Here is a 21909-nt window from a genome sequence, read left to right as displayed (position 1 = left end):
TTCATCAACTTGATAACATAAAGCCCACACTCACAAAACTCTACAATCCAGATTTTTATTTTGTTTGATCTAATTTGCACTATGAAAATGTCTTCACTCGACAGAGTTCCAGAAGACTCTGTCCCAGGTCTGAGATCAGCGTCTGTGTACAGTGTGGATCAGAACGATGACAGTCTTTCCACCAGCATGACTGAAAACACTGGAAAGATCACTGAGAAAGACCTAAAACCCAGAAATATGAAGGGGGACATAACAGAACCTCTGTCCCAATATGACCTCAACAGTTACCCAAGTAAGCCTGAAATGTAGTGGCTTCAGATAAAACCATCTGTTAAAGAAGTAAAGACAGACCATTGAATCATTTAAATTTAATGCACACTCAATGTAAATCAGTTATATATAGAGTCAGTTATTCTTGTATTACAGTTAGCATTAGTACATGTTTATCAAGACATTTGTTAGCTTTCGTCCTTAATTCAGAGGCGTAAAGAAGAATTATTTCTTCACTTAAAGGATAATTCATCTAAAAATGTTCTCATCATATACTCACTTTATACTGTCTCAAACTTGTATGACTTCCTTCTGCAGAATACAAACTGAGATGTTTTGATGGAGATATGTCTGTTTGTCCATACAATGCAAGTCAATGGAGTAAAACACTTTCAGGTTCCAAAAAGGACATAAAGGAAGCATAAAGATAATCCATATGACTCCAGTGGTTTAATCCATGTCTTCTGAATAATGGATTAAACCACTGGAGTCATATGGATTACCTTTATGATCATTGTATAGATATATTCACATCATATATCCATCAAAATATCTGTGTTTGTGTTCCACAGAAGAAAGAAAGCTATAGAAGTTTGAGACTGCATTAGGGTGAGTAAATAATGAATTATTTTTGGGTGAGAGCATTTTAAGTACCTTGTTTAGAAACAGTTCAAGTCACCATTACTAATTTGAAAGTGCCTGAAGTAACATGGAACTGCTATGCAGTAAAAAAAAAAAAGAGTTAGTAGTCGTGTAGTTGTCTCACTAAGACCAGTCCTATCTTAGCAACTGTTTCAATCCTCCAAGTTTATCTGACAAGCGTTTGCTTTTTTTCTAATGAAAGTCTTTGGGAATTTTAGTATTTTATAGAAATTGTCCAAAAAATATGAAATAAAATGTTGTTGCTGGGTCACTCATAAGTGATTTGAGGTACCCAGAGAGGATAAAGACAGGATAAAGCATGTGATATGGATTAAACTGTGTCAGTCCTCATTTCAAAATCAATGATTAACATCTGCAATTTGCTCCCAGGTAAAAAATAAGCGAATAACTTAACATTCTTTTATTGATTCAGGTCATAGCAGAGGCGATAATAAAAAATATAGCATTCACAGCACCATAGTGAGTGTTGGAGAGACATTATGAGCAGTTCTGTTCTCTTACACTTAGTTTTCAAGTGTGTAATCGCTATCAAATGATGCTTTTCTGGGGGTCTGGGTAGCTCAGCGAGTATTGACGATGACTACCACCCCCAGAGTCGCGAGTTCGAATCCAGGGTGTGCTGAGTGACTCCAGCCAGATCTCCTAAGAAACCAAATTGGCCCAGTTGCTAGGGAGGGTAGAGTCACATGGGGTAACCTCCTTGTGGTCGCGATTAATGGTTCTTGCTCTCAATGAGGCGCGTGTTAAGTTGTGCGTGGATTGCAGAGAGTAGCATGAGCCTCCACATGCTGTGAGTCTCTGCGGTGTCATGCACAACAATTCATGTGATAAGATGCGCGGATTGACTGAGACTTGTCCTCCGCTACCCGGATTGAGGTGAGTAACCGTGCCACCATGAGGACCTACTAAATAGTGGGAATTGGGCATTCCAAATTGGGAGAAACGGGGATAAAAATATATATATATATATATATATATTTTTTAAATTATGCTTTTCTCTTTTCAAGTGACTGATCGTTTGGCTTCATTCTAATTCAGTCTCCACAGTTTTATGGTATAATAAAAAATAAAAAAAAGGAAATATGTTTTGCTAAGTCACTTCATTTGCACCCATTTAAGATTATTTTCCTTTCAGTTTGATCATATTTTACCAAAAATGCGCCGTTCACTGAAATCGCCCATTCATTCCTACGGGACGTTTAGCAGTGTTTGTCTGAGTGAGCAACAGTAACCCATGGGGGTGGAGCTCAGCAAAGGGTGAATTAGAATATATTAATCAGTATGTGTCAACTAATAAGAAACAAGAATTTTGCAACGCTTTGGTATAAATCCGAAATAAATGAAACAGCAAAAGCGTTTTCGAGTGTTCCACTGTGACACATTGAGTAGATCATGTGTTTTGTTCTTGAGTGTTGGAGCTGTCAGTGTAATACCTGTTTCTTTCCAGTTGAGAGTGACTCAGGAGCTTCTGTACCCAGTCCAGAGGTGTTCCAGGATGCTCTGTCCAAAAAACAGCGGCACCCACTGGAAGACGAGCGCAGGAGGAAAGGTCAGGGTGCTCCAGTAAGTCATCACTCAGTCTGACGGCCTTGACTGATTATTCTCTGATTAATGGTTACATGCATCACGCTCCCAGTCCTTCAGTTTATTGTAAATGCACTAGTCCACAGACACCTGATAATACCACTGCATCCATTTCAAATGCAGAGGTTATCTTGCTTGTATGAAGTAAAAACATGAAGTATTGCTATGATTGTCTGCTACTGGAAATCAAAGTTCTGTGATTGTGCCCCTGTAGGTTTCGGTAAAGAACAGAACAATCACTTCAAATATGCCGCCTCGTTTTGCTAAGAAGCAGGGCAGCATGTCCATCGAGCAGCCTGAAGAGATGGTCTCCACCAGCAACTTGGGCACAGAGATCTGGGAGACCAACAGCACAGGTAACGCTAACAGGACCTGAAGAAGACTTTTTTGGAGTCTGATTAGATGCTTATATAAATTAATGACAATGTATTATTCTTATATGATGTTAATAACTGGTTATGATTATTTTTTTTTCCTAAAGCTCTGACTCTCCAGTCATCGGGTGGTGATTCCTGGACGAAACAGGTGTCCTACACGGGAAGTGAACCAAATTCAGAGGTACTGATCATTCAGTTCAGCTTATTCTGACCACAGACTGCCCAATTAGACAGGAAGAGACTGTCTGACCGACATGTAAAGTGACCACACACAGTTGCACAGTTGTGTTTTTCCATGCTGTTTAGTACTGGCTACACCTGAAATCAATTGTTTTGGAAAAGCTGATGTTCATGTACATGTCCCGCTCATCTGTGCTCCAGGATTCAGACCCTGGACCCGAGCAGAGTAAAGAACACAAACCCGGCCCCATCGGTAATGAGCGCTCGCTGAAGAATCGCAAGGGCTCTGAGGGAATGGAGCGTCTGGAGGGACCCATCACCCCCGTCAACGGAGTAGACCTGCACGTGGACAATGTCCTTCCTGTGCCGCCCATTGAGTTTGGCGTCAGTGCAAAAGATTCAGACTTCAGCCTTCCTCCGGGGTCCACACAAGTTCCTGTATCAAACCCGGTCACCAAGCTGCAAGATGCGCTCGCTGGGAACGTGCGTACATGAGCTACAAGTGTCATGTTTACTGCATCATTCATGTTTGAAGAACTTTGACCAATTTGTACTGTTGTTAATGTGTGTGCACAGGCGGGTCTATCTCAAGCCATCCCGATTCTGCGTAGAAAACATCTGCAGCCTGGAATAAACCTGAACCCCATCAGCTTCCCCTCCGCTGACCTCACACTCAAGGTAACCACATCACTTCTGCTGTCATGAGGGATTTCATACAATCGCATGACAAGAACAACACAACCACTGACAATTATTTTAGGGATGTACTAGTGTCTGTTCTGAAACTGACCTTAGAAAATGGTTCAGGTATTGGATAAACGAGACCCATCCAAATCTGATTCTGTGTGTTAGTCAAGTTAGTTGTTTCTGTCAAGCTCCAGAAATGTAAAAAAATAACCAAAGCACTATTAAAGTAGTCCATTTGATTTGTGCGCTATATTCAAAGTCTCCTGAAGCCGTACGATAGCTTTGTGATTCGGCAGAGATTTATGAATGAGAGGCATCTCAAAAACTGCTGTCAACTGGTTTTTGAATGACCTCTTATGGAAGTATGAGGATGTTTGCTGTGATTGTATCACACATTTCTATGAATGATAATAATAAACCATTTGTTGTTTTTGCTGTCAGATGGAGTCTGCTCGTAAGGCGTGGGAGAACTCTCAGTCTCTTCCGGAGCAGGGCTCTCCGAGTGGCGCGGGGTCTGGAGCTCAGCCGGCCTGCAGCGTGGGCTCCTCCAGCGGCGTCAGCTACAGCTCGTTCGGCGGTGTGTCTATGCCACCCATGCCTGTGGTCTCAGTCGCTCCCTCCATCTCCATGCAAGGTCTGCCGTTCTCTCTGTGCGACTGATCACTCTCATTAATAACATGTGCAGTGATTGTGTGTTTCTGAATGCTGTTGTGTGTCTGTAGGCAGTCACATCCCTCCTCTATATCTGGACGGTCATGTGTTTCCCAGTCAGCCACGGCTCGTGCCACCGTTGACTCAGCAGCCCAGTTACCAGCAGGTGCACGTCTGCACACACATCCTGAGTGATTCAGACTCCGTTTTGTTTTGACCCAGCATCAGAAATATAGATTTGTCTTCCAGTATTTTGATGATGTGATCTGTTTGAAGAGATTCTGCACAATCATGGAAATCCTGGAAATATCAGTCATGAAACTTGCTCTAGTGAATATACACTAGTACTCGTTCTTTGTGAGTGTTCGTTTTTAGTTTTGAAAACATTTGCACCATATAGAGAATTGTTTAAAGGAAGTGTATTCATTTTTTTATGTTAAAAATACTTTTTCATATCCCAGTTTAATATGCAGAGTCAACTATGAGTAAACTGTTGGTTGATTCCTGAAAGTGTAAGAAACATACTTTATGCAAGTATGCAAATGTGACCCCGTTTACAGCTGGTTTTAAGATGCGTTTGGGGTGGTCAATGCTAAATACAGTTCTAAATGGGGTCCAAAACGTTTTGTGATCGGATCACAGAAATCACATACGAAGGTAGTCAAAAACGCATGTGACCACATGCAGCAGTGACGCATCACCCTAACCTGTCAACCGCTGTGCTAAAACAAGAGTTTAAACTTTGCCGGTTACAAGTGGCTATAAAAGGTAATAACCGTCCGATCGGAAAATGTAAAAAAGCGGATATACAGTATATACATAAACACGTGAACTTCACAGATTTTCTTCAGTGTGTATTTGATATCAACACAGATGAGAAGCACGAACATCTGAAGCTCAGTTAATACAGGTAATACACTAAATTAAAGGAGAATTCTGCTTAATGTCGTGTTTGTGCTTTGATTATATTTCAGCTGCATCTGGGAGAAACAGCATGCTTTTTTATTCGTGCTTTGTCTTCTATAAAATTTTCGCGGTTTATTATAATGCAATAGTATACATTTTAATTGATGTATGACACATTTACGCGACCAGATGTGAACCGCGATGAGTCACGCCTGACCACTTAAGATCAGATCACCCAAGAAACCCAGGGTCTGAGTGCCAATGGTGCAAGTTTGTGGTGGGACTTGACTGACCGGTTGCTTTAAATCTATTTATTCTAAGAAAGGGTACCAGACAAAATTCTGCCCTCGCTATTTCTATATAATAAATAATTCTTCAAGTAATCGCAAACAGCTGGAAGAGTCATAAAAATGTATTGGTCGAGAGGAGTACGGACAATGTGTATGTGAATAACCCGTTTCCTGTGTGTGTGTAGGCGACCCCTCAGCAGATCCCCATCTCTCTGCACACATCTCTTCAGGCTCAGGCCCAGCTGGGTTTACGTGGAGCTCTTCCTGTATCTCAGTCACAAGAGATATTCAATTCCATCCCTCCATTCAGGTAACTCTGCCATGCTCCACAGCTCTCTTTTCACATTGTATTGTTTGGTAATTTTGTGTCATCAGTTTGAGTGTCAGCCTGGTAGTGATCCAGTTCTGTTAAGTTGTGGGCCTGGCAGTGAGAAATGCTTTGTACTATAATGGGTGTATTATCAGTAGTGGTACTCTTCCATAAATTGGACCAATTTGCTTCCATACCAACTGTGAACAGTACTGGAGTTAACATGAACCCCAGACCAGAAGTGGGTTCGGTTCACTGATGCACACTTGAGTAAACCGCTTTCATACCCACCAAACTAAGTGAACTCTGTGAGAATGTGATAATTGTCTGCCTTGAGACGAAGTCCGTCACAGTTGTTGAGGTGAAAATCCTGATGGTTGTGTTTGCCTTTTGTCTTTCAGGTCTCAGGTGTACATGCATCCAAACCTGTCTCAGCCTAGTGCCATGGTGCTGTCTGGAGGAGCTCCTCTCAAAGGGCCATACTCTGCGTTCCCTGGCATGCAGCCGTCCGAGCTGGTGAAATCGCAGTCTGGATCTCACTATCAGCCCATTAATGGCAGTCAGCCGCTGGTGTATGACGGAGCCACTGGAATGAGCACGTCACAACTCATGGATTCACAGCTCATACAGGCAAGAGCACGAGAGCACAGCTGTCCTTTATAGTGATTTTACATCAGTTAAACAGGTAATCTGCAGGTCATTAAAGTTTTAAAAGGTACAGTAAATACTACAGAAATAAATGACTATTATATACATATATAATCCTCAAAATTATAATAATTTAATGTATATTATAATAATAAACTTGACTGGGATTCACAGTGATAATATTATTAATAAGATAATTCAAATGGGTTCCAAAAAAAAGTGAGTTTTACTGTAGTTTTATCTTGTTAATTCACCAAAAATGTTGTAGTAAAAATATATGTTGGTAAATACTGCTTTTTATTAGGCCAACTGTGTTGCTGTATTGGTGCAAATAAATGAAAAAGTGAACTTTCGTGGCGGGCTGAAGTTATGTGGTGTCTCAGAACAGTGGCAAAGCACCACTCATTCAGGTTGAACAAAGATATTTGCCAGGTTTTTCAAACAATGTTCCCCGATATAGCAAAAATATAAGGTTTCACATGTGGCATGACGGCATATATAATTCGATTTAGTCTAGTTCAAGGAGAAGCTTGTTGGTAGTGTTAATAATGCAAGGTCATTTGTGCTCATGTTTGATGAGAGCCTCAATGAGTGATCTAAAAAGCAAAAATAAATGGATGTTTATTTAAGATTTTTGGAGTGACGTCCTGTTGAGATACATTGGATATAATAATGAACAAAAGCATAAGTACTTTGAAAGCATAACTTTAATAACTACTGTAGATGTCTGTATAAAAATACACACAGTAGGCATACAGTATCAAACCAGCTCTTTACTCTCGCATTACCTGCGTGTCATTTTAATATGTGACTTCATGTTGCATCTAGTGGTGGGGAAGTATATGCATTAACCCCAATAGTGATTGAAGTGACGTGTAAGTCTTAAATATATTTGAAAAGGTCTTCAAAAGGGTATTTAAAAAGTATGAATTTGGATGTGCTGATACCTGCAGATACCCTGGTTAATGTGGACTACTTAGAGGAACCCCCTACAAATGTAAAGAAAGAATTGCAATAATTCGTAAATAACATAGTATGTGTTTACAATCTTAAGATGAACATGCATTTCTTTTTTGAAAGCCTGTGATTTGGTTTCAAGTGATGTGTGGTTACAGGTGTGTCCAGTTTTTTTATTTTTTATTTTTTAATTTTTTATTTTTTTTTTATGGTTTACGAATTTTACAGTAATTTGGCATTAATGTTGAACGTGTGTGTGTGTGTGTTGTTTTTGTTCAGGTGACGATGCCCATGCCTGGCTCTCAGCTGCGGTATGGTTCAGCCCAACAGCATCTTATTCTGCCTCAGTCCATCCAGCTGCAGCAGAACCAGAATCTGTCTGTCGGAGCGCCACGCCGCATGATGCCACCTGGATCACAGCCAACCGTCATGAGCGCCAGCAGAGAGGTGAGAGCCTGTCACAACAATCTCACACACACACACACACACACGAGTGGGTTAAAGTGTCCAATCTCTGTGTGTGTGTATAAATGTTCACTTTATAATCTCTGGTAAATCATTACGTGTTCTTTGCAGCCCTCTCAGATGGACATGAAAGGATTCCAGTTCTCAGACAAACACAACCACTCACCTGGAATACCCAGCGGCTCTTACAGGTGAGCAAATATTACAACTCAGTGTTGAGGAAATCACACAGAACGGAATGCCGTTTCAGTGTCAATTATGTAAAGGTCCACTCTGTATTTTTTTCCTCAAAGTTTTAATCCTAAAGAAATTAAGTCATTTTGATACATGCATATATAATCATGAGGTCACAATCTCAGTACCCACCTTATTTGTCATTGGACACTTTCACTCTTAAATGAATATTATACCTTGGTCTGTTCAAATACTCTATTCTGATTGGCTGGAATGTGTGTGTTTTAACTTTTTAACCTCTTAACGACGAGTGGGACAAAAATGACCCAATTGCATATTTATTTACATTTAATTTGTTGAAAGATCTGGGTCTCAAGATTTGATATTTTAAAGAGATTTTGATGATTGCAAAGTTACAACAATAAGATTTATTAACTTCAGCCAAACACAGATGAGCACAATCCTCCAAACTTTAGTATGCTTTTTATTGCAAGAGTCCAATCAATAAAATCCATTAGAGATTTTTGTCCAAAAATGTGCAAATATGAAGAAATATTGATCAATATGTCTTTTTTCAGGTTTTACATATTCAACACAAGTTATCATTCATGTCCATTCTCTGTGAAATCTTGCACTCTGTGTAGTGTTTCAGTAGCAAAACATGATATTTGGGAGGGTCTTACAAACAAAATGTTCTGTGCAGTTGTGATTGGGTACACCTTCAAAATAGCCAATCAGGACAGTCAACACGAGTAATGTAAAGATTTGCCTTATCCATGTTTGTCTCTGGACAAAGTCGTCCAGTGAAAAGCTAGATCATTTTTGACTGATGGGTCATGTAACTAATGAAAAGATGAAAACAACGATATGAGGGTTGTATATATCCCTGATGGCGATTCGCGAAGGTTCGGAGTGGAAAACCGTGGACTGTGTTTGTTTGTGTTTGCACTTTTACGCATGGTGTGCAGTTATAGCGTGTTACTGCCATACTGATGACAAAGAACTCGGCTTGTGGACCCGCGATTTGATTCACCCTCCTCGGCTTCAGTCACCATCACCGAGGGCCTGGAGGATCCGCTCCTCCCGACTGCATTTTCACTCAAACCCCCTGTTCAACTGCACATCCAGGAGGCTCTTGCATGTCATTCAAGCCTTTCGAGCCACCCTCCCCAGCTTCACTCACCATGAGTTAGACCCCAGATCACACGCGCTCCCAATGCATTGACTGTCATTTTTTTCCACTGCTTTTCATTCAGTTTGCATTGGGAGCAGGTGTGCTCCAGGCTTCACTGACGGTGTTCGAAGCCGGGGAGAGTGAGTCTCCCCGGCTTGAGGCAGTGGCTAAAGACCCTGGGTGAACAGCAGAGCAAAAGCTCTGAAAAAGTCAGTTTGCATTTGTATGGGGAAAAAATGAACAGAAGCATCTTTATTGTATGTATTTTTTACATTGAAATATAAATTGTGTGTTTTGAACCACTTTGATCGTTGGTTTACGGAGTTACTAGAAGTGGTCTATAAGTTTGTTTTGGAAGTACACTTCCATAAATCATTATGGAACAAATAGTTTTGGTCATATCGACTTTCAAATGAGCCCAGGTTTGTGTTTGTAGACCAAAGGGTTCAAGAACTGGAAGAGTTTTACTTTGGGTATGTCCTTTTCAAGCTCATGCACAAAAAGAGGCCGGATGTTAAGAGGTTAATGCACAGGTAATTCCAGTCAGTTTTAATCACCGTTCTGTATAAATGCGCCTACTCTGCTGTCCTCCGTAGTGAGACATTGCGAGAGTTTTATGCCTCTGTTCAAACGACCTCCGGATGCAGATATAGTCTCAGCTGGGATTAAGCATCTCATCATAAAAACAACATCATTTTGTCATGCAGTAACATCTTTAAACCAACTGTGAAGTGCTACAGGAAACATGAAAAAGACAGGGTGTGAATTGTAATATAATAAACATAATCTAATATTGCTGCACTGCTCAGCACACAATTCAATCAATCGTGCAGCCTTAATGGATACCATACCGATGTCTCAGAGTTCAAAGTCTGCAGGTTTAGAGCGTTTTGGATTGTTTCCCTCATCATGTAAGTGCCACTTTTACAACTCCGCTTCACTTCGGGTGGGTTTTTGCCTCCACATCATGCATTAAAATCGTTTAATGCACACCCAGCCGTGGATTATACCTTATATGACTGACTGTGAATAGTACATTTCTACAAATGGCACTGCCATTTGAAAACTATTGTTTTAATGATACTGCATCCACGCCATTAGGTGTCAGTGTAAGTCTAAGACAACAAAGAAAAAAATACAGAGTGCACCTTTTAAATATCTGTTTAGAATGCTTTTAGAATACTAAAGCTGAAATGAAAACTAAATGCACAGAAAAACAATCTAAATGGAAACAATAGTAGTGAAATTTAAGGACTAAAATTGGGATGTGAAATTGAAAAGAGAAACTAAATAAAAAATTCAGAACCTTGGTAAGAATGTTAGAATGGAAAAATGTTGTCAAGAGTGGAGATCAACAATGTTTTTTTTTTACTGCAGATAATATCAGATATTAAGAACTATATTTGATAATTGTTTTATGCCTTTTTGCACAATGTTAACCGCAAATAATCACATTCGCCTATGAATATTTATTATTAGAAATACTATATATATTTACATAAACACATGCACACATTTTAGATTGCAAAACAATTTAGCAAAAATATAATTTTCCATTTGGGTCTTTGAAAGATTCTTTCATGTGTGACAATGTATGCGTTTCATGATGTTTCTCTCTCTGTTTTACACTCAGACCTGGTTCTGTCAGCCCCAGTGGAAAGCCCTCCGGACCCGGAGCCCCTCCAGCTGTTGCTTCTCTTCCAGGTCATTACACACAGCAGGTATCACTCACCTCTGAATGTGAATGTAATGATGTGCATGTGATGATGTGAGCCAGCCCTGATGTTGTGTTGTGTGCAGGTTTCTGGCCCTCAGGGCAGTATGGTCATGCACATGAGACCCCCCACCAGCGGCCCCTTCCCCAACCCCATCCAACGGCCCGTCATGCAGGTCAACAAGACCATTATCATCCGCACACCACCTTACACCAGCCCTGGATGCGAGCAGCCCCCCTCCAACCCCGAGCCCACCGTTAAAGCCCCTGAGGATGGTATGAAGGTGAGCTACCCACTGTAAACCTAGGTAATGGCATTTCATGCACTTCCTCTTTTTAATTTGACTGTTTATGACATCATATTACATCAATATTAAAATGATAACCTTAATTACATTTAACACTTTTGAAACCTAATGTTGTTTACCCTGACACTCAAGTAGGGCTGGGCAATATAGCTAAAAAAAATATAAAAAATACATCTCTATATTCCTCATCCTGTCGAAGGTGGTCAATGTATATTTGCGAATTTATTTAATTGCTCTGAAATTGATTTTTTTTTTTTACACGTCAAGTAGACTTAAACTCGATTTTGCAGTGTATTTTACTTCTTGCATTTAAACAGTAAAAATTATTAGGAATTTAACAGTTCCGATTACTCTAAATGATGAGGTCATTTGATTTCAGCAGAGTAGAGAAAACAAATCCGCAATGAATTTAATACAATTCTTGCAAAAGCCGTGTTTAATTAGAGTTTATGACTTTACAAAGACTTTATAAAGACATAAATGTAATACAATAATAGGTCCTACTGTAAATTAATATAAAATCAAAATTAGGGCTGTCGATTTCGTGTTAATTCAGTATGATTAATTATTTTAAAAAGTAACCTGTTCAATTCAAGCTTGAAATACTAAGGTTTCAGCAGGGGGCAGTAAGCGAAACTCCAGCTGTACAGGCAACATGCATCTTCTACAGAGAACAAACCACACTCATGCTTGTCGACACCAGTGACCGCACAAGATGAGAAAGTGTTCTTGCGTTCAAACACAGCTAGATGGAGTGCAATTCCAAATGCAGCGATCTCAAAACGTGTGTTCCTAAGTTTTAAACTAGGTTTAACTTGACACAGTGACCTTTAAAACACTGTTTATGATGCTACGCAACCACAATGAGATGCTCCAAAAGCATCTGTCTGACACGTGTACATTGACGTGTCCTTAGAAAAGCTGTTATTATAAATCTCAGACTGATCGATGAATTCAATTGCAAAATGGATTGCTGTTGTCTGTCGGCCAGTGATAGGGTTATGTTCAATAATATGGAAATAACAATCTAATGTATTCTAAGGCCAGTGTTTCTATTGTCTTTTATAAATGATTTACCCATCTGCCACAATAATGTAATGCATTTTAATTATCTGAATGATTATATTTATAATATATGTAATATTTATTATTACTACAATATAACTATTCATTATTAATCATTATATATAAAATTATTGTTTTTGGGGGGCTATTCACAGCAAATATTTTTTATATGCAATTCTTTGCAAATGATGTGTTATTTACAAATAAATACAATAAATACAAATTCTAAACAAACAAAAGTTTTTGCTAACATATTTAATACACAATTTTTTTTTCAGTAAAATTCCACTGATTTCATTAAAACTCGTAATGTGTAGGCCTATCTTTAACTAAACATTGTCATCTGAACACAATCAGTTAGTAACTGCACAAGCCTCAAGTACAACATGACAGAACATGAGAGCAGTTCTTGGTTAATATGAGCTGGAAGTGACAGAAGTCAGATTCACTGAGGAGTCATTTGTCTGTAAATCAGACACTGGTCACGCTATATGCATTGGTGGAAAGATGCACGTTCTAGAACCTTTAGTGTAACCAAGACTCTCAAATTATGCGGTTCCGGTATTTTTTTATTTATTTTTTTATTTGTTTTTTTTTTTTAAATGGAACCGAATTCGAATACAGTATATGTCGGTTTTTGGTTCCCAACCCTAACGTTTGGTGACGCCAATAAATATTTCATGGAAATGAATCAAACTTACTAAAACTGCATCTTTGCTACTAACGTTTAAAGCTGAGCTGCTTTTTCTTTTTTGCGATTTGAACAGTTTTTGATTCTTAATATATTAAAATAAATTACAATATACATGAACAGAATCAAACAGTTATATCCTTTTACCAACCAATATACCCCATCCCCCTCCCAAACCCCACCCCAACTCTCAACAACATCCTGTGGTCAAGCCTGAGTCACACACGTATATACACACAAAATAAAAAAAAATATTTAAAAAATCAAATAAAAGGAGAAAAGAAAAATTCCAAAAAGGATATGATTTACAATTTTAACCACAAACCTGTTTCTCTCCACATGGTCCTCACTGAGAGCCCTCCAGAAGGGTCAGGTATTTTTCCCATTTTTTTCCTATACACATCAAGTCTGCCAAGCTGTTTGTGACATCTTTTCAAATGCTGCCACCCTGCCCAATTCAGTGAACCATTCTTGAAATGAGGAATGCCTTTTGACTTCCATCCTCTAAGAATAATCTGTCTGCTAATCATTACACTAGTTTAGACCCAGTTTTTTATATATTTGTCACCTACTAATATTGTCACCCAATATACAGTGCATCCGGAAAGAATTCACAGCACTTCACTTTTTCCACATTTTGTTACGTTACAGCCTTATTCCAAAATGGATTAAATTCATTATTTTCCTCAAAATTCTACAAACAATACCCCATAATGACAATGTGAAAGAAGTTTGTTTGAAATCTTTGCAAATTTATTAAAAATAAAAAATGAAAAAAAATCACATGTACATAAGTATTCACAGACTTTGCCATGACACTCAGAATTGAGCTCCGGTGCATCCTGTTTGCACTGATCATCCTTGAGATGTTTCTACAACTTGATTGGAGTCCACCTGTGGTAAATTCAGTTGATTGGACATGATTTGGAAAGGCACACATCTGTCTATATAAGGTCCCACAGTTAACAGTGCATGTCAGAGCACAAACCAAGCCATGAAGTCCAAGGAATTGTCTGTAGACCTCCGAGACAGGATTGTATCGAGGCACAGATCTGGGGAAGGGTACAGAAAATTTCTGCAGTATTGATGGTCCCAATGAGCACAGTGGTCTCCATCATCCGTAAATGGAAGAAGTTTGGAACCACTAGGACTCTTCCTAGAGCTGGCCGCCCGGCCAAACAGAGCGATCGGGGGAGAAGGGCCTTAGTCAGGGAGGTGACCAAGAACCCGATGATCACTATGACAGAGCTCCAGCGTTTCTCTGTGGAGAGAGGAGAACCTTCTAGAAGAAAAACCATCTCTGCAACACTCCACCAATCAGGCCTGTATGGTAGAGTGGCCAGACGGAAGCCACTCCTCAGTAAAAGGCACATGACAGCCCGCCTGGAGTTTGCCAAAAGGCACCTGAAGGACTCTCAGACCATGAGAAACAAAATTCTCTGGTCTGATGAAACAAATATTGAACTCTTTGGCTTGAATGGCAAGTGTCATGTTTGGAGGAAACCAGACACCGCTCATCACCTGGCCAATACCATCCCTACAGTGAAGCATGGTGGTGGCAGCATCATGCTGTGGGGATGTTTTTCAGCAGCAGGAACTGGAAGACTAGTCAGGATCGAGGGAAAGATGAATGCAGCAATGTACAGAGACATCCTTGATGAAAACCTGCTCCAGAGTGCTCTGGACCTCAGACTGGGGCGAAGGTTCATCTTCCAACAGGACAACGACCCTAAGCACACAGCCAAGATAACAAAGGAGTGGCTCCGCAACAACTCTGTGAATGTCCTTGAGTTGCCCAGCCAGAGCCCAGACTTGAACCCGATTGAACATCTCTGGAGAGATCTGAAACCGACGCTCCCCCATCCAACCTGATGGAGCTTGAGAGTTCCTGCAAAGATGAATGGGAGAAACTACCCAAAAATAGGTGTGCCAAGCTTGTAGCATCATACTCAAAAAGACTTGAGGCTGTAATTGGTGCCAAAGGTGCTTCAACAAAGTATTGAGCAAAGGCTGTGAATACTTATGTACATGTGATTTTTTTCGTTTTTTATTTTTAATAAATTTGCAAAGATTTCAAACAAACTTCTTTCATGTTGTCATTATGGGGTATTGTTTGTAGAATTTTGAGGAAATCTGATATGCTGTCAGAGTAAGAACTTCCGATTTAGACCAGTTCACCCTGTATCCTGACATTTTTGAGAGAGAATTAATAATTCTTTGGAGGGTAGGCATAGATCTTCTAGGGTCGGAGACAAATAATAATATTTCATCTGCATAGAGTAGAAGTTTATGCACCACACCTGTTGCTACAATACCAGGAAAATCATCCTCTTATTGCGGCTGCTAATGGTTCCAGGGCAAGACAGAACAATAAAGGGGAGAGAGGACAGTCTTGCCTGGTTCCCCTACCAAGAGAAAAATAATCTGAAATGAATCCATTAGTTTGCACTGCTGATAATGGTTGTTTATACTTATTCCATCCAATAAACGTTTTCCCAAACCCATACATTTCCATACATTTATCTTAAAGATAGTCCCATTCCACCATATCAAATGCCTTCTCGGCGTCAAGTGAGAGAGCAGCAATCTGGGTCTCATCATTCACTACTGACCACATAATATTTATAAAATGTCTAATATTATCAGAAGAACTATGACCATGAATAAACCCTGCTTGATCTATATGTATAATAGATGTAATTACTCTGTTTAAATGATTAGCTAAAATCTTAGACAATATTTTAACATCTAACTAGATCAGGGAAATTGGACGATAACTTTTACATTAATTTTGGTCTTTATCTTCAAGTATGAGACTGATCAGGGCTTGCGTCAAGGTTGCCGGTAGTTCGCCTTTCTTTAATGACTCAGTGTAAGCTTCTAACATAAGTGGAGCCAGTTCTGTGACATAAGCTCTAAACAATTCTGCAGCAAATCCATCATGCCCCCATGCCTTACCTGTTGGCAAGGCTTTAATTACTTCAACAAGCTCATCCACAGTAATATCTGAGTCAAAGTCTTTTTGATCACTTGTGAATTTTGGAAGTTCTAATGGCTCTAAGAAATTGCTGATATGCTTATTGGTAGACGAGGACGTGGAACTATAAAGATCGAAATAGAAATCTTTAAAGGCCTTATTAATATCTGTGGCAGAAGTAAATATATTGCCCCCAGAAGACTTCACTGAAGGAATGGTGGAAGAAAACTCTCTTTTTTTGTTTCTGGCAAGAGTTTCATCCCCTGACTCAAAGTATGTCTGTCTTGCCCTAAATAACCAAAACTCCACCTTCTGTGACAAAATAGTATTGTACCTATATTTTAGCTGAGTCAACTTTCTAAGACCATTGGATGACATTCGGTGCTTCAGCACTGTTTCAGCACTTTTAATAATCTTTTCCAGTTCCATTAATTACTGTGCTTTGATCTTTTTAATGAGTGAGGCATATTGTATGATCCGCCCCCTAAGAACCACCTTAAGCACCTCCCATGCCACGTCCACAGAGGACACTGAGGACCAGTTGGTTTCTACATAAACATTGACTTCTTTCTTTAACATTTGTTGAAATTCAGGGTCTATTAGAAGGGATGTATTAAAGCACCATCTATATGATTTTCTTTTCTATATATGCAGCAACATCTCTAAACACATCAAAGCATGATCTGAAACTAAAATGTTCCCAATTGAGCAATGAGTGGCAAATGGAATAAGTGGCTTAGATATAAAAAATTTAAAAAAAAACTATTGTCGAGGAAATCTTATGGACTAATGAAAAAATTGTGTAGTCCCTCCCAGATGGATTCAGAAGTCTCAATGTCTGTAAGACCAACATTTGTACACATCCTCTGTAGTGTCAACGTTGCTCTAAAGGGTCTACACACCTTTGCATCACTATGATCAAGGACCGGATCCATTAAAAGATTGAAGTCTCCACCCAAAACCATATCATGAAGGATCCCAGCTGCTTGTAGCTTTCCCTCAAGATCTATAAAAAAGTTCTTATTATCAGCGTTGGGTGCATAAATATTAGTCAAAATAATATTTCACCCCTGTATTTCAGCCAAAACAATAATGACTCTTCCTAAATTATCTTTGATCTGTTTGATACATTTGAATTGTAAATGCGTGTTTTTCAATGTGATGACTCCCCTGCTCTTACTCGAATCAGCACTACAAAACACATGCCCATGCCCTGCCAAGTTTTTCAGCTTCCTGTGAAGAAAGGTGCATTTCTTGAAGGAACACTATATCATATTTTTTACGCTTAAGGAAAGATACAACCTTCCTTCCTTTTATTGAGTGCCCCAGCCCATTAACATTCCATGTGGAGTGAAACATTTGAACTATATTAAAGTGTGACATCTTGACATGCAAAGAAAAATTGTGTACCCAAGGCAAAATTATATAGACCACTTTCCAACACTGATGTAACAATAAAATCCTGAACAATCCACAGAACAGAAAAAAATGCGCTTCAAACCTGCGCACAAAAGTCCCAACTTGCATCCATTCCCCGGAAATCCGATGTTCTGTGCCCGCGCACTATTTGCCAGCGGCCCGCTGTCTCCATCAAATTCGGAATAACCCCCTCCAAAAACTTTACCATATCTTGACCTTCCTTACCCTTGGGTATTCCAACGAAACAAACATTATTATGCCTGCTCCGATTTTCCATATCCTCTAGTTTTTCACACACCCGTTCCACATCAGCCTTGGTAGCTGGCGGGTTATCCTGTAGCTCTCTTACGGCCGACTCCAGAAACTCTGCCAGTTTTTCGACATCGTCCATTCTTGTGATCAGGGTGGAAAGTTTTGCCTCCATAGATGTGATTGCTCAACGTATTTCTGCAAGGCCCTCCATGTCGGTCAAGATTGTTGTCAGCACTGCATAAATGTTCGAGATATCCCGACCTACGTTATGAAGCTCGCTGCCATTATCGACTGGACCTCTGCCATCTTGATCCTGCGAGGCATCCAACGCATGAGAAGTGCTTTTAATGTCCCCACAGGCTGACAATTTTGAACTTTGACATCCTGCCCTCCCAGCAGAGTTAAGCAAACAAAACTATTACAGTTCTCACGGTTAATATTGCTTAAAAAGATAATTGTAGCAAAGTTTATGCGGAGCTCGCCTTCAAGCAATCAACCCTCTCATAGCGTCACTTGACTCCCTAAAGCCGAGATGCTTTTAAAACATTAACACTTTCATTGTCGTGATAGAAGAAAGAATTGCAAAACTAGTGTAACGACACAATCTTCAGGAAAGTTAATGGCCAAATAAAGGGCTTTAAAATCATTAAAATGCTCACGATATTGCTTCATTTTGTATTGGAGTTTTACACGCGTGACTTTTCAGTGTATCGCCCAGCCCTGCTTAACTGAAGTCCAGTAATATAAAGCCGTCTTTGTTTAAATCATCCTTTCTGATGCATTTGAAGTGTGTTGACGTGCTTCCATCATGGTGTTTGTTTGTACAGGTGAAGGTTCTTCATCAGGCCATCATTGATATTAAGAGCTCATCTGTGATCGCCAGTAAACTCCAGGATCAGGTGAAAAGCTCTTGCAGCGAAGCCATCAAACCACAGTCGGTCAAAGTGGAGGAAGGCAAAGCCTGAACTAATGGATCTCATGATCACAGGACACAACCTACTCTTCCTTTCACTGAACTCAAAGACTGGCACACCGGATCACCAACTCCACAATTTCAATTGGACATGCATTAATTAACATCACATAGAGGGATATGAATACCTATATATAAATGTATACTATATAAATATAAATATACAGACACAATAGTTTTGGACTCTTCTGCGCAGACTTTTCAACATCACCTTTATTTATTCACATTTTATTTGACATTTCAAGTGAAGAATAATGGTTACACAAAAAAAATAATAATAATTGCAAACGAAACCGAGATTGATGGAGAGAGCAAAACAAAGTCTGCAAATGAAAAACCAGGAAGTCTTTCCCCTCGGACTGCCCATATTGCCAAACTTAGGCCACTTGATTGGACTGGAGGTTCATCAACACAAGCTCAGGTGTTCTCCAGAGCTTCATTGTGGCCAACTGTCATTTTTACTGGGTACCACGGAGTTTTTTTTATTTTTTTTTATGTATGTATAAATATAGTAATCATGCCTGTTTGCTCTATTATTATTATTATTATTATTATTATTATTATTATTATTAAAAAACACCTTTTATTCAATAAAAAAAACTTGAAACCCAAATTTGAGGACATTGATCAATCGAAACCTGTGACAAAGTGAGCATCTTTGTACGTGTACAGCTTATTAAAGACTGCTTAAATGCTCGTATTGAAGCTGCTCCTCGTGTTGTGTAAATGCAAAGCCACATTTGATATCTGAAGATGATGCGTGATGGAGCCGCACTGGCAGCAGGAATAAACATGTTTAGTCTGCACCATTGAGAGGCGTGTTTGATCTGGTCAGGGGTTGGTGGGATATCAAGGCACTGGATCAATGTGAGGATGTTTGTGATGTCGTCACTGGGAGTCTTGTGCTGTCCACACAGCTCATGGGAAATGTTACAATACATTGTTGAATTGAATTGATCTGAGTTTCATTATGTTTGATTTGGTCTTCAAGAAAGACCCTTCCACGTCGCTTCCTTGTTTTTTGGAGGAGGGCCGTAACATCAGAAAATAAAAGGTTGCACGAGCAGTAAAAAGACTGTAACTGTTGTCAGGGTCCAAATGTGTGTGTTCATGCTGTTTTAAGAGGATGTTGTGGAATTGCTCCCAAAATTAATGCCTTTATTGTTAGAATATGCTGGATGACAAAAAAATAAATAAAAATTGTTTAAAAACACGACAAGAGAAAATGTATTACACGTGAAGCATTTGTTTTGATGGTGCTGCAGCTGTACAGAACTGTAACCATCAACACATGTTCATGTCCTGAAGATACGGACTCATTCGAGTTCCCTTTGCTGGACATTTGAAATGCTTCTTTGAAATCAGTTCTGCCATGCTCATGATGACTTTAGAGGTTTATTTGCTCTGTGTTTTATACATTACTCTCTGTACAGACACATGACTGCCCTTTAACTTTTGTTAGTTGACTGTATTTAAAGGGCCAGCGATACATTTACTCAGTTTATTTGATGTTGTTTTTGTTTAAAGGTACCCCCCCCCCACCCCCACAGATATTTATCTCTGTGTTATCCTGTTATGTGTGATTATATTTGCCTTTTATTGGAAATGAGAGAGAAATAAAGCAAATTTTGCTTTTTCAAAAAAAATAATAATAATATTAGTGTTTGTTTTCCCCAAGTGCTGTTATTAGTTCATTACTTCATTTTCCACAGGTTAGGTCATACAGGTATATTAAAATGAACCTGTAAATGTGTATATATACAGTTGAAGTCAGAAGTTTACATACACGTCATTAAAACTAATTTTTTAACCACTCCACAGATTTAATATTAGTAAACTGTAGTTTTGGCAAGTTGTTTACTTTGTGAATGACACAAGTAGTTTTTCCAGCAATTGTTTACAGACAGATTGTTTCACTTTTAAATGACTATCACAATTCCAGTGGGTCAGAAGTTTACATACACTAAGTTAACTGTGCCTTCAAGCAGCTTGGAAAATTCCAGAAAAATATTTCAAGCCTTTAGACAATTAGCCAGTTAGCTTCTGATAGGAGGTGTACTGAACTGGAGGTGTACCTGTGGATGTATTTTAAGGACTACCTTCAAACTCAGTGCCTCTTTGCTTGACATCATGGGAGAATCAAAAGAAATCAGTCAAGACCTCAGAAAAAACATTGTGGACCTCCACAAGTCTGGTTCATCCTTGGGAGCAATTTCCAAATGCCTGAAGGTACCATGTTCATCTGTACACAAGTATAAACACCATGGGACCACGCAGCCATCATACCGCTCAGGAAAGAGATGCACTCTGTCTCCTAGAGATGAACGTATTCGGTGAGAAAAGTGCAAATCAATCCCAGAACAACAGCAAAGGACCTTGTGAAGATGCTGAAGGAGACAGGTAGACAAGTATCTATATCCACAGTAAAACAAGTCCTATATCGACATAACCTGAAAGACTGCTCTGCAAGGAAGAAGCCACTGCTCCAAAAGCACCATAAAAAAGCCAGAATACAGTTTGCAAGTGCACATGGAGACAAAGATTTTACTTTTTTGAGAAATGTCCTCTGGTCTGATGAAACAAAAATCGAACTATTTGGCCATAATGACCATCGTTATGTTTGGAGGGAAAAGGGTGAGGCTTGCAAGCCGAAGAACACCATCCCAACCTTGAAGCATGGGGATGGTAGCATCATGTTGTGGGGGTGCTTTGCTCTAGGAGGGACTGGTGCACATCACAAAATAGATGGCATCATGAGGAAGGAAAATGATGTGGATATGTTGAAGCAAAATCTCAAGACATCAGCCAGGAAGTTAAAGCTTGGTCGCAAATGGGTCTTCCAAATGGACAATGACCCCAAGCATACCTCCAAAGTTGTAGCAAAATGGCTTAAGTACAACATAGTCAAGGTACTGGAGTGTCCATCGACCTAAATCCGATAGAAAATTTGTGGGCAGAACTGAAAATGTGTGTGCGAGCAAGGAGGCCTACAAACCTGACTCAGTTACACCAGTTCTGTTTGGTGGAATGGGCCAAAATTCCAGCAACTTATTGTGAGAAGCTTGTGTAAGGCTAACCAAAACGTTTGACCCAAGTTAAACAATTTAAAGGCAATGCTACCAAATACTAACAAAGTGTATGTAAACTTCTGACCCATTGGGAATGTGATGAAAG

At 39.5% G+C, this 21909-nt stretch overlaps 2 protein-coding genes across 8 annotated transcripts in view; both read left to right on the top strand.

Moving 5' to 3' along the window:
• Positions 1-19301, top strand: part of prrc2b (proline-rich coiled-coil 2B) — a 45791-nt gene extending 26490 nt beyond the window's left edge. For 3 of the 6 annotated variants that reach the window (XM_051688884.1, XM_051688903.1, XM_051688874.1), the window contains 15 exons: positions 105-292; positions 2381-2496; positions 2732-2873; positions 2999-3075; positions 3276-3557; positions 3651-3752; positions 4203-4395; positions 4484-4578; positions 5794-5918; positions 6320-6548; positions 7803-7970; positions 8100-8179; positions 10970-11057; positions 11137-11334; positions 18590-19301. In XM_051688884.1, coding sequence (XP_051544844.1) covers positions 105-292; positions 2381-2496; positions 2732-2873; positions 2999-3075; positions 3276-3557; positions 3651-3752; positions 4203-4395; positions 4484-4578; positions 5794-5918; positions 6320-6548; positions 7803-7970; positions 8100-8179; positions 10970-11057; positions 11137-11334; positions 18590-18727 — 2221 coding nt within the window. In that variant the 3' untranslated portion in view covers positions 18728-19301. Of the gene's footprint in view, positions 1-104; positions 293-2380; positions 2497-2731; positions 2874-2998; positions 3076-3275; positions 3558-3650; positions 3753-4202; positions 4396-4483; positions 4579-5793; positions 5919-6319; positions 6549-7802; positions 7971-8099; positions 8180-10969; positions 11058-11136; positions 11359-18589 lie in introns of all 6 variants that reach the window. The other 3 variants (XM_051688913.1, XM_051688893.1, XM_051688920.1) reach the window with 3 other exon arrangements.
• Positions 1-21909, top strand: part of nup214 (nucleoporin 214) — a 319628-nt gene that overhangs the window by 183366 nt on the left and 114353 nt on the right. The window lies entirely within an intron of this gene.

Source organism: Myxocyprinus asiaticus, chromosome 4, assembly GCF_019703515.2.
Source record: "Myxocyprinus asiaticus isolate MX2 ecotype Aquarium Trade chromosome 4, UBuf_Myxa_2, whole genome shotgun sequence".
Classification (NCBI taxonomy): domain Eukaryota; kingdom Metazoa; phylum Chordata; class Actinopteri; order Cypriniformes; family Catostomidae; genus Myxocyprinus; species Myxocyprinus asiaticus.
The sequence above is the reverse complement of the archived record's forward strand: the minus strand, read 5'-3'. Positions and strand labels throughout refer to the sequence as shown.